The sequence below is a fragment of the Fundulus heteroclitus genome, chromosome 16 (assembly GCF_011125445.2).
Source record: "Fundulus heteroclitus isolate FHET01 chromosome 16, MU-UCD_Fhet_4.1, whole genome shotgun sequence".
NCBI lineage: Eukaryota > Metazoa > Chordata > Actinopteri > Cyprinodontiformes > Fundulidae > Fundulus > Fundulus heteroclitus.
The window spans coordinates 27,341,581-27,355,195 of NC_046376.1; the positions used below are offsets into that span (position 1 = coordinate 27,341,581).

At 42.3% G+C, this 13,615-nt stretch overlaps 1 protein-coding gene across 4 annotated transcripts in view; it reads left to right on the forward strand.

The window, feature by feature from the left end:
- The first annotated feature begins 5,313 nt into the window (after nt 1–5,313).
- The window catches only part of smurf1 (SMAD specific E3 ubiquitin protein ligase 1), a 28,198-nt gene continuing 19,896 nt past the window's right edge, over nt 5,314–13,615 (forward strand). For all 4 annotated transcript variants that reach the window (XM_012850369.3, XM_012850371.3, XM_012850370.3 and 1 more), the window contains exon 1: nt 5,314–5,615. In XM_012850369.3, coding sequence (XP_012705823.2) covers nt 5,561–5,615 — 55 coding nt within the window. In that variant the 5' untranslated portion in view covers nt 5,314–5,560. The remainder of the gene's footprint in view (nt 5,616–13,615) is intronic.

Consider the following 13,615-nt stretch of genomic DNA (forward strand, 5'->3'; position numbering starts at 1 on the left):
TTGGTCTTTCGACGCGACAAAGCTGCGGTTTACAGCATCCGTCTTACAGAGAACTTCCTCCAGGAGAATGAGGTCCCTTGTTTGGACTATGCCACACGTTTGCCAGAGCTAAATCCTGTTTAAAACATTCAGGGATGGATGGCAAACAAAGGTTTGCGAAAACAGACATCGGCTGCAGACTGTGGGTGCGACCTTCACCACATGGAGCCCCACAACCACCAGCCTCCTAGGAAGCAGGAATAAACAGCATTTTAAAGTGATTGACAGGAGCAGAGATGCTGTTAACGAGTCTTATTTCTGTTTGGGATGTTTTTGGATTGTGGTCTTAAAACTTTGACGAACTTTCTAGTTACCAACCACTCAACCTCTCTTGTCGGCTCTAGTTTCCTCTTTTCTAATGTTGAAGCTCTGCTTACAACCCTTATTACAATTCACTCGCACGAAATATGAGCACTGTATCGTTTCTTTGGTCTTAAGGTTTTGATCGGCAGCGTAAATCTTTTGAAACGGACCGTAGGCCTCTGCCTATTTCAAGAGATGCATTGTGAGAACATTAAGTTCGGCAGAAAATCCGCCCGAGATAAAATGTCCATCTGTGTCAGGGAAAAGACTGAAACATGTTAAACGTCATTTGTGAATGTCTTAATTGAGTACTTGCACTTCTGTAGACCGTGCTATACAAGTGAAATTCCCTTCTTTTATCTGGTTTTGGCCAATTTGGGCAGAATTGTGTGAATTGTAGCGTCGGTTCCCTGTTCTTAGCCGACAGAAGTTGCTCCTGGTCTGGTCTTCTGCTGCTGTAGCCCATTTGCTTCAAGGCTCACGTTGTTGTGCATTCAGAGATGGTATTCTACCTATGCTGGTTTTAATAAGCACTTGTTTGGGCTAGCGTTGGATTCCTACCATTTATGAACCACCGCGTCCTCTGACATCAGCGAGGCATTTTAATCCACACCACTGACACTCCCTGACGAATTGCTCTTTGTCGGATCATTCATCCGTAAACCAGAGAGCTGGTTGTGAGGGAAACCCAAAGAGGATCAGACGTATCTGAGACACTCGAGCCAGCCTTGCTTGCACAAACAATAATGTCACGTCATTAAAATCTCCTTTCTTCCTTGTTCGTATTGCTTAGTTTGAACTTGAACCAGTCATCATGCATGGAAAATATTACCTGTCAGGCTCGCACCGGTGGTTGGCGCTTTGACCCACTGGTGCGCTGGTGGCTCTCTGTGTCTGGGTCTGGGTGCTCGGGTGTGTGCTGGCTAACTCCTGGTGGCTGCTCCGCGGGGCATGAGCTCCCTGATCCTGCCGGGCCCCGCCTTGGGTCCCTGGGCCCATGAATGGATCTGCTCTAGTGTTTCTGGCTGCCGGCAGAGCCCCTGGCCTCTTGACTTTCTTTGGCACTAAGAAAGCAATGCACGTAAATAACATCTAACTTATTGATATAGGTTACTTTTTGGGATTTTTTTTGTTTTTATTAGGTAAGAGTCACCTGAACCCATTTTTTGGGTTCTCAATCAACCCAAGTATGGTGGATCTAGCCGGTTTGTGTTGAACCAAGCCAGCCCAGGACCATATCATAGGCAAGCCAAATTTATATATATATAGCACATTTCAGTACAGAGACAATGCAAAGTGCTTTACATGATTAAAATATAGGGGAAAAACTGAATAAAAGCAAGCAGGAATAAAATGCAAAAACAAAATAGAACATGGGAAAATAAAAATGAAAAGCAAACAAGTAAAAACAGTTGGAATACAAAGTAAACTAATTATATTTCAGTAATACAGTTCAATTACAACAGTCAAAGGCAATCCTAAACAGATGTGTTTTTACTCTTGATTTAAAAGAACTCAGGCTTTCAGCGCCTTTACCGTTTTCTGGAAGTTTGTTCCAGATAAGTGAAGCATAGGAACCAAATGCTGCTTCTCCATGTTTAGTTCTGGTTCTAGGTATGCAGAGCAGGCTGGAGCCAGAAGACCTTAGTGTTCTGGAGGGTTTATACACTGATAACAAGTCTGTAATGTATTTAGGTGCTAAGCTATCCAGTGATTTATTGACTAACAGAAGTATTTTAAAGTCTATTCTCTGAGATACAGGGAGCCAGTGTAAGGACTTTAGAACTGGGGTGATGTTCTCTACTTTCTTAGTCTTAGTGAGGACGCGGGCAGCAGCGTTCTGGATCAGCTGCAGCTGTCTGATCCACTTTTTAGGCAGACCTGTAAAAACACCGTTGCAGTAATCTATTCTACTAAATATAAACGCATGGATTAGTTTTTCCAGATCCTTCTGAGTCATTAGTCCTTTAATCCTAGAAATGTTCTTCAGGTGATAGAAAGCCGACCTTGTAACTGTCTTTAGATGCTTTTGAAGGTTCAGGTCTGAGTCCATCACTACTCCCAGATTTCGGGCCTGATCAGTGGTTCCTAGCTGAAGCAGCTGAAGCTGTGGGCTAACTTTTGATCTCTCCTTTATTGGGCCAAAGATTATTACTTCTGTTTTGTTTTTATTCAATTGAAGAAAATTTTGGCACATCCATGTATTGATTTCTTCTAGGCATTTACTCAGTGCTTGAACTGGTTGATAGTCACCAGGTGACATGGTGATGTAGAGCTGTGTGTCGTCTGCATAGTTATGGTAGCTGATGTTGTTTTTTATTATCTGAGCTAGAGGGAGCGTTTAGATATTGAAGATAAGGGGACCCAGGATGGACCCTTGGGGAACCCCACATGTAATTTAGTGTCATCTCTGATGTAAAGTTACCTACTGATACAAAAAAGTCCTATCAGACCTCACCCTGGGTTAGCAGAGCAACCCAATCTGGCTTGTTTTTTTTTTTACCCAGCACATTTAAAGTTATAAGAATGTCTGAATTTTGACTTTATTTGGTCCCTTTTAAGCGTTCTGTTGCCGACTATCACTCAGTTTGAAGTCAGTCAGAATATCTAAACATAAGGTACTGTTGATGCATATTCAAGAAAGCAATAAATAATTATTACAATCAACTGTTTTACTCTGTTAATTCACTGTAATCCTTTGGGCAAGAATGTGGTTTAAAATCTTCTGGTAAGGTAAGTAGTAAGCAGTTTTTCTTCTTTTAGCTGTTTCGAGTGCAAAGTGTATACTTTAGAAACAATAAATGACACATTTGTTGGATCATTATCAAATTCAAAGGAATTTCACCCTGTGCATTTGTTGGGTTTATCATCCTTACTCCTGAAAATCCCCTCTCTTCTCCCTGATGTAGTTTCATTTCTCCTCTTGTTTTCATGTATGCTCTTTTAATATTATCACATAACTACTGTATTTATTTATTTATTGAGCATTTGGATCATTTCCCAAGTGCGCGCAAACACACACACACAACCAAACAAACATGCAGCTTCACTGTTCAAGTAGCCGTTACACGACTGGCTTCTGCATGCACTGCTGGGGTGTTGAAACAACTCGATAAAGGAGCGCAAACACAATCTAAATGGAAATAATCTAGAATAAAATAACTCCATCTGTGCTTTGTGACATTATAAGGACGGCATTGAGCAGATTTAATAAGGCCGTGTGTGATGAGGAGGGGGAACGTTTGACTCAGACAAACAAACGAAGAAAAGCGGTAAAAGGGGTCGGCACGTGTCTGCCTGTGAGACAAAGTGTTAGTAAGCCGAGCCTCTGGAAGCGTACGAGCAGCCTCGGTGTTAATGTGGATTAACCGAGTTCTGTAAACAGGCTGAAGAGAGCCTCCTTTGTTTTCTCACCTAATACTAACAGATATGCAGCCAAAGAACCCAATCCTATAATCTCCAATACCCCTCTTTCCTTCAGACTTTTTAGCATTTCCCATGCTAAAAAAAACAATAGTGTAGTGAAAGCACACCAGATAATACACAGGACACCCGAAGATCTCGTGGTTCTTCCTCGAAACAGGCCAAAGTCATGCACGCAAGCTTCAAGGCAAAACGGATGAGAGTGAGGAGCGTTGTCGTACAAGTTAGACATTTAGGCAACTTTTAGATAGATAGATTATTCTATCAGACAGTGATCACATGAGGAAATATGTGAAGCAGTTTTCAAATGTCAGTTTCATTTATTAAAGAAAAAAAGCTGTTTACCCTGTGTGTAAAATTTACTGCCCCCTAAACGTAATAACTGGTTTTGCCACCCTTGGCTGTAATAACCAGCAACTAGTCTTTTATGTCCCTGTGGAAGTATTTTAACCTACTTTTCTTTGCGTAATCGTTTTAATCGTTTTTAGCCACATTGAATGGATGCAGCAGCTCCTCATTCAGTTTTATGGCTAGATTTCAGGTAGGCCACTACAAGAAATTCCTTGTTTTTAATTACGCCGAGGTGGATCTGCTGGTGTGCTTTGAATCACTGCACAACACAAGTGCACTTATTAAAGTAACATACTATCGTCATCGAGGTTCTATCAATTACGGCGAGTCATCCAGAGTCTGACAGAGCAAAGCAGCCCCACATCATCACACCACCACCACCGTGTTTTGTCAGCATGATATTATATTTCTGAATGTTTTCGTTTTACACCACATGTAATGGGACACACACTCTCCCAAACAGTTTAAAACTTGAGTCTCATGAGTTCCCAGAATATCTCCCTAAATTCTTGGGGAGTTATGAAGATTACATTTGGTAACTTTGAGAAAAGTTGAGGTTGGCTGTATGCCATTAGTTATACACAAAAGGAAAATGTATTGATTTGATATGCATTCAGTAGATAAATTAAAACGAAAATGAATGTCTTAGTATGTAATTGCTCAACGTGAAAAAACTATTTAGCTGAATTAATTTGAAGGGCCAAATTCTATTATACAGTCATATTCAGTCAGTTAGGATTTACGCATTCTAATGAATCTTGATTAAAATGTTATTATTAAGTATTTATTATTATTATTATTATTATTATTATTATTATTATTATTACTGGTCTTAAGTAATATTCTAATCTAAGATATCCTGTTTTCATTAGGCGTAAAACTATCATAAGCAACTGAAATAAAGGCTTTAAAACATCAGTCAGTGCATTAAGTTACTGAAAAAAAATTACTTTTCAATAATATTCTAATTTATTGAATAAGACTATTATTAAAACGAATAAGCAATACTGTTTTGGCAGAGACTGTTAAAAATCTCGTTACAATAGTGTTTCTTACAGTATGATTCTATAACTTTATTAAGCGACAGCCTAGTATAGGTTTTTAGCTAATATTGTCGCTCGGGAAGATCAAAGGGCAAGAAGCACATTTTTCACGGGCACACACACACGCTTTGCGGGCGCGAGCACGCAGCGGCGAGAACATGACGTCAGCCGCGTACGTGCTTGAGCCTGCCCGAAAATGTTCTCCCGTGTTGTTGAATTTCGAAGGAGCGCAGGACTTCGCGGCGAAATAATACAGTTTTATCGGTGAGGAACCTCAACGCGGAGCGCATGTTTCGCAGCTGAAGTCCTCCGCGGTTCCATTTCTCGGCGAAGCTCGTGATTTCGGCCGACTCCGAGGGAAACTTTGAGCGATCCTTTTTTTTTTTCCTCCTCCCGGAGTGATGTCGAATCCTGGGAGTCGGAGAAACGGGTCCAGCATCAAAATCCGACTGACAGGTAAAAAAAAAAACACCCGACCGGAGTAAAAACGCTTATATTGCTTGTTTTAACTAAAGCCAACCGGCCTCCTACTCAGACTTCTATACTGAAGTAGCCAAACCGGGCAAGTTTCTGCGGGGCTCTCGGTCTGTGCTTTACCCAAACATCCGGTTTTTGTGAGCACGGCAGTTAAAGCCTAGCCTGTTAGCAAAAAAAAAAAAATGCTACAAAAAATGAGCGGCAGGGCAGTGAAAAGCTGCCTGTTGTTGTGTTTTAGAGCAAAGACTCTCGTCTCCTCGCCAATTTACAGGTTATTAAAGACAGCGGCGCCGCTACCCGGTTCAGAAACTTTATTTACAGCTAGCCGTCGCCTGGAAGCGCTAGCCCCGCTGGCGTTAGCCTTTAGTAACTCTGGTTACTGCTGACCGCTAACGCTGGCTAGCTACACCCATTTTCACCAGGGCTGACCACCCCAGCAGGACGCGTCGCTTTTAGCCGCTGCGGCAGATTAAAAGCATATGAAGCCAACGCTGGTCTCGGTCCCACTCTGAAATCGACGTGTGTGCAGATGTGCCCGGCTAGCCCTGGGTAACGCTAGCGTGCATCGATCGATCGGCGTTTTGGCTGCGGTGTCAGCTGCGGCGTTGGACTCGTTGAACTTATCCCGACCCGTGGAAGTTGGACGCGTTTGCTCCCCGGGCATCACGTACTCAAACGCACCACAGGCGTGTTTTTTTTTTTTTTTTTTTAATCATTATTTTCAGTTTGTGGGTCAGGGTTTACCTGGCAGGGAGCGCAGGAGTCTGTCTTACGTGGACGGGGCAGGAACAATGGCTCTTACTGTAGCTTTAATGTAACGCCACCGGGCATCGAGGGGCCTGTGTTCACATGGAAATGACCTTCCTGCGCTGCATGGCTCGCTCTTTGCCTCCTGGTAAACAGTGAGACGACCAGGCACCGCAGCCAGCTCTTTGGACGATGTTTTTTGTTTGAGTTGCAACATCTGGGAAGGTCAGCTGTCTAGAAACGCAGCCCATTACCATTATTAGTAGTAGTATTATTACTATTATTGTTTTTTTTTCCCCCCTGATTTTTCAAGTGGAGATGAAATCCGTCCTGAACTACAGCAGGACTCCGCTTTCCACATTTCTCTAAGCTCTAGATCGTTTTTTAGGGGCACAACAGGCCGGGTTTGCTGCTGCCTTTCGTTAACAGGGGAACAATGTTCAGCCTACTTGATGGATGCAGCAGCCGCTGCACTGTTTGATCTCCTGTTCCACAAAATCTGCATGAAAATGATGAGTTTTGGTGAATCGGGGAGGGGATCAACTCTCGTGTTACCACGTTTTTTAATTACTCCTTTGTACCTTTTAAGCAATCGGTTTTCCAGAAAGATGCTTAAACCATTACCAATGCTCTTTTTCTCTTGCTGGTTAAGTATTACTCACCTTGACTGAATATTGATTTGCACTGCTGACTGTTTATTCACGCTTGTTTACATACACATTTCTATACCATATTCGATACATACCCAGCTGTAAATCTAGTTCACAATACCAGTTATCTATATATTATACTTATAGGACAAATCGATCAGTAAAATTCTGTCTATAATAGTATCCATCTCTATAATTATTCAGTAATAACCCATGTCCTGTACTTCTGGAACCATTGTTTATCCTGCACTTGCTGCTATTGCACTTCTGGTTAGACCTAAACTGCATTTCGTTGCCTTGTACCTGTACCTGTGTAATGACAATAAAGTTGAATCTAATCTAATCTATTTTGGATAAGTTAGCGAGAAAAATTCTCATAACGATTGAATATCACATTTCAATTATTTTCAGAAGACTGATTCACACCTTCTTTCTACTTATTTGAGTGCAGATTTCCTGGATATATTTATATATATATATATATATATATATATATATATATATATATATATATATATATATATATATATATATATATATATATATATATATATATATATATATATATAATATTTGACTTTGACCCATGTATACCATAGACAGAATCTAAAAAAAAAAATTACAGACTGCATTTAGTGTTTTATAGGTGCTTACTGTTTCAGTCTCTCTGACACTTTTAGTAATGGTATGTCGGAAGCTTTGGCGTCCTTGGTACTATAACCTCTTTAATTGGTGTGTCTCTGTCCCATTGATCCCAGAAATGAGTTGGGGTTGCACAATTAATTGCATTTGCAATATAATTGCATTTTTTTATTTTTATTTTAAAACGCAGTGTCCAAATCACAGAGGTCTGCAATTTTTGGCTACATAACAATTAATGGATAAGACACGTTCTCTAGATGTCAGTAATATGTTTGCCTCCGCATGGAAGGGAAGAGAGTTGCAGCAGTGGGATCATGTAATTTTATTATGCGTTTTAGACTTTATATAATCGTACTTTTTACGAGAAACTTTCAGGATTCTCATCATAGCATTAAGTGCGGGTCAAACTGTTTAATACATAGACGTGTTTGTTGGTCGCACTTAATGTTCAACAAGCATTGATGTCCAACTCAACAATCTATTCTCCACAAATAGTAATATTCTGATTAATATAAACAGTTAAACTTCCTGTTTTAAATAGTTATTGTTTACAAACCTCTTTATCTGCAGGCCATTTTTGCTGCTTGTGGCTAACGCAGAGAAAAATCCAAATTAAATCGCATTTATGAATTGTTTTTTGTTTTTTGACAGCGCTAAAACGAATCCATGCCTGCTTCCAGCTAAGCAAAACCCGGCTGACTGGATTAAAGCGTCCGCCGAGGCGGAGAATTGTTCTGATCAAGTTAAAACAGGCGCTCCAGGCTGGACTCCGTTCAGAGAACTCCAGGAAGCTCCGCAGCGATCTTATCAGAAAGCGGCTCAGCTGATTTACAGCAGAAGCCGGGCAGAGAAGGTGTGCGTGCGTGCAAAGCACTTGCCTGGTTATTTCAGCGTGGATGCAGAGGTTATTGCCTGCTGAGTGTTGCCCGCCCCCTCAGGTATGACTGGAATCCTAATTGGGCGAGGAATGCGCGTGGAGCCAATGGGCCGACTGTGCCGGCGGCCCGCTCTGTTTGGTCTGACAGACGGAGCGATTGTTTGGCCTACATCACAGAGGCCTGTGTGTCTGTGACAGGGAGTCTGACTCCGGGTCACACTTCGCCGTGTTTACGCACGCTGTTATTTAGCCGGGGCAAAATGTGGCCGTTGTATTTGCCTGGCCTCTGCATAACACCCTTTCTGTGTTGCCATTAAGCCTTAAATTGGTGGTTTCTCGCCGCGGTCGGTATGAGAACATAAATGTGTGCAGCGTTAACTCCTGGCCGCTTTCCAAGCTCCTGCAGCCGGCTCGTGAAGAAAGCCACAGACGGCCGACGGGGGAAGCAAATGTGATGTTTCCCCCTCCCCTCGTTCTGGTCCGTGCAACAAAATATTAATTTCCATAAATGTTTCAACATGATCGATATCGCAAGCATGTGCGGTCCCATTGGAGTCCAACAGCGAGGGGGATAGTTCCTGAAGAGTTGCCTGACACTGAAGGGCTGCCGCTTTCTCTGTTTGACTAAACGTATTTTATTTTCCCTCTTTTGTTTTGTGTGTCTGGGGGAAGTATTTTATATAATCTGCCCTTCTGAGTGTCCGTTAGAACTACAATATACTTTAATGTGTGCCGTAGTCAAAGCTGAACAATGAGGCATTTCCAGGAAACGTAGCCGTCTCAGTCTAGGTTCTGTCCAGGCCTTTTTTCCTGTTGCTCACCAGCCGTCACGGGACAACAAACCGCGCGCATCCGCCAGGAGCCAATGTTGTCTCTTTTTTTATTTAAGCTGCCCGCCGGAGCCCGGAATCAGCGGCTCTGCTTCAGAACCGTTTAAATTGGTTCTTGGTGCTTGGATAAAAAGGGATATTTACTGCACACTTTCAGCGGTCATGTGGTGCTCACACGACACAGACTGTCAGGTTTAGACGTGCCGTCAGCGCTAAAGTGTGGCCGAGGATCCCGGCGAGTCTGAACCGTGTGCGCGTTACAAAGCGGCCCGCTGCAGGTGGTTTGGATGAGGTCATGATAGAGAGTCGTTGCAGGTTATTCATTGCCAGTACACAGCACCTCTGCTCTTAGTTTGTTCAAATCATGCCGTCCTGTAGACAACTCCGTCAAATGATTTTAGATAAACAACGGTGTTGATGAGCCATACAGATGGTATTTTTCTCCTTATTGACAATAAACAAAGAGATAAACAACCACAGTCATAAAGAGAACCCTAGAATAATTTGGCCATGATTTTGTAGCCTTAGTCAAAAGGCTACGATTTCTCCTGTTGGACTCGTGCGAGGCTACTTGCAGTCGTGAGAAAACCCTGTTTAGAGGTCAGTTTTGTTTGAGGCGCACCGGGACGTCGGATCAGCCCGGACTTTTGCTCAGCGCCAGACGTGGAAATCTTCCCCTTTTCTGATTTGGTGGTGGCGTCGCTCAGATCCATGGTGGCAACAGCTTACTGAGTAACAAACACTTAAAGTTAGCTATTTTCAGTAAAGGTGTTCAAAAACAAGTCGGCGAAAGCTCAAAGGGGGTCTGTGAAGGTCAGGTTTTTTTTTTTTTTTTTTTTTTCAGGCTGCTACTTTTTTAAAGACAGTGAGACTGCGACAGAGAGCCTGAAAGTCTCACAGGAAAGTTTCTGTTTTATTTTTATTTCTTTTTTGGGACTTTCAACGCCTTTGTTTGGAAACGTGGAATCACATTCTACTTGTTTGGAAATGGTAAAGTGCAGTTTTCCAACAATTTTGTGACGTCACATCTGTTTGCGAACGCAACGAATCACGGCTCACAGCAGCAACGCCAAAAGTCTTCTAACTAAAGCTATAAGTGTATTCTTTACAAACGCTCGATATAACGGCGTCAGCTTTGTGACCAGTCGGTGTTGATCATTCATCGTGTCGGTAACGGGTGACCCGTGGGGTTTTAGTTTGCACGTCTCATAGTGATGCAGCGGAGGATTGCGGGGTGTTTTAATTGATGCACTTTTTATATTATAGTTATGGGAAAAACAAAAATCACAATCGTCTTAACTCTTTGTGGACGGTTCAAACCTTTACAAAACCTGCAGATGAGAAACCGATGACAAAACTATGAGTGGCGCTTCTCTGCCGCCATCAGCACTGAGCTGTACACACTAGAGATGTCGTCTTTCCTGCAGAAGAAATCTGTCCCTTATCTTCAAATTAGGTACGGAACAACCAGCCTTCCAGTCCTTTAGCTTGGCAGAGAGATGTACAAAGGGTCTAAAAACTTTATTTAGTGGTTAGTTGGGTGCAGATTCCTCCTGGGTATCAGAATCATCGCGGCTTTGTTCAGATTCCCTCTGAAAAACACGCAAAAAGTGAAGTTGCTGCACTGAGGGCATCATGGGCGACATGCGGCTGAAGCTACCTCGCTTTGCTCTGAAGTCAGGACTTCTGGTTTTCTGTTGCGTGTCGGCCAAAAAAAACGTCTAGAGGTTTTTTTCCTTTTGCCGTCAGAGAGAGCAGCATGCAGATGTACGTTTAAACCTGGTGGACTGTGGCCGTTGAAGTCTCGTTTTTTTTTATCGGGTGTCCCGCAGCTTCCATGGTAATCTCATTTTAGAACAGAGATGCTACAACATCTGCACCTTTTTTCTGCTGCCGTGGGTTACTTCACACGCTGGGATCACTTTCTGCTGCCGATTAGCAGAGGGTTTTCTTTGGAAGCTGTATTTAGGCAGTGACAGAGGGAGATAAAAAATAAATTAAAAAAAAGTAAGGTAAGTAGTTTTTTAAAAGGGTATTAAATATCATAAATGTTAAACATAAAGGTTCAAATTATTGCTTTATTAAAATAAAGACATGAGGGTAAGGCTTTAATATTTGTTTATGATTAATAGATCCCTTACATGGGCCTAATCTGAGCTATAAGAAGCAGATGTTGATCATTGTGTCTTCCACAATACTTTCTGTATATAGAGTCAAGTTTGCTGGACTTCACTGTCGCTATTTACTATTAAATAAAAATCAAAACCAAAAGGAAGGTGATTAAAAACCATGTTGTACCAAACGTTTTCTATTTTAAGAAGATTTTTTTCATTTGTTCTTGACAGTCTCGGTATAAAAGATGCCTTTAAGAAAAAAAAGTTCTCCGTCTACATCAACCTCTCGAGTTCCTAAACGGCGGTGATGACGCGCCTGTCTTAGGGGGTAAACAAAGTGCGTGGCGGTGAAAAAGAAGAAGAACGCGGAGGACGGATCCATTTGTGTCAAATGCAAAACTAGATGTAGGGGTTTGCAAGGAAGGCGTCAAAACGGTGGCTCAGTTCATTTTCTGTACTCAATATTTAGTTTTTTGCTTTGGTGGAAGTTGTTTGGACTGCAAGACATTGGTGCACATGTTCACAACAATTTATTATTATTATTATTATTATTATTATCATCATCATCATTAATGCCATAAAGCAACGGCACTGACTGGGTAACACGGATCCTTTTGCTTCACATAAAAGTAAATGCTCACCCCCTAGTCTCACACATTTACTGATTTATTAAAGAACAAAGGAGGCAGGCCACACACCTTGGTAACAGTTCCAGTCTTTTAAGACGGGTCGCTCTATAGGAGGACGTGGAAAGCAGCGGCATCATTAGATCAGGGGGAAGCTGTAGTTTTTAAGACTAGTCTGTGTGAAGCTAATCAGTCCCACTCCATTAATTTAGTTTTCACCAGCTTTAATCGTGGAGGAAATAAAACCCAGAGCCTTAGCACCGCTCCAAAAGCTTTTACAGGAGCTGGCGTATAAGAAGCCTGAGATGCTTCTGTGTTCTTCATATCTTCATTGGTTACCTATAGGTGTGTCGGCTGATTGCCTTAAGGCACTATTTAATCACACTAAGAGGTCGCAACCCGCTCCTTGCTCTAACTTTAAAGCCAGCAATGCTTCGGGGGAAATTGGCCACCGGCTGAGGTGTCTGTGTCCTGGCCGTTTGTTACCGTGGCAACGTGGGGACATTTCCCCGAGACGCGAAGGGGCCCGCTCCACGCCGGGGAGGTGGTCGGGAAGCAGGGTGTGAATGCGTGAAATCGGAGCCGGAGATCGGAAGTGCAGATAAACCCAGCGGGACGGAGGGAGAGAGGTCTGAATGAAAGAGGAGTCACCGCTCACGCTCGCTGTGTCTCTGTCTCTCTCTCTCTCATGGCGTCTGACTCAAAGACGAGATCTCTGTGTGGAATGTGTGAGTCAGATGGAGGACCGCTGAAAGAGGTGGAAGGATATCCTGTAAGCGTTCTCCATGGGTTGATCACAGGAAGCAGGACCCGGCTGAGCCAGACACATGCTCGCCACCAGCCACCACATCCTGAACCGCCGAATCCCTTACTCACCGGCCGGCTGGATGGCTGATCAGTGATCAGTCATGGTAATCACAAACAGACAGCACTTCACTCAGCTGAGCTTGTGTGTCGTCCCCTGTCAGCCAGGGTGGGATCTTTCTTTTTTTATTTCATATCCATTTTCACTGATTTTGGTAAATTATACCGCTTTATATTTACAAACAGTTCTCTTTCTTAAATACCTGAATTGTATAAGAACCTTCAGTAAGATAGGCAGTAGTGTCACAGTATGTACAAGATGTAAAACAGTAAAGCCACAATACAATATACTAGGGCTGAACAATAATTCAATAACAATAACTATCGATCGATAGACGTGTATCGATGATAGGAAAAAAAAGGTCAATAAAAATGCAATAGCATAACAGTTTTCCTTCCTTTTTTTAAATTCTAGCCATTTAGGTTAATATTGGTCGTTACATCCTACCAACCAATCATAACGCAGACCCAGAAACGCTCAGTCATCAAGCCCCGCCCCCTTCAAAGAGTTCAGAGAGCCTTTGTTTTTATTTTATTTTATTTTTTTCTATAAACCTGTAGTTTTGGTAAAAAGTTTGTTGAATAAAGGGTTTTGTTTGAATCCAGTGTTTGTGTGTTCTTTATGTTAA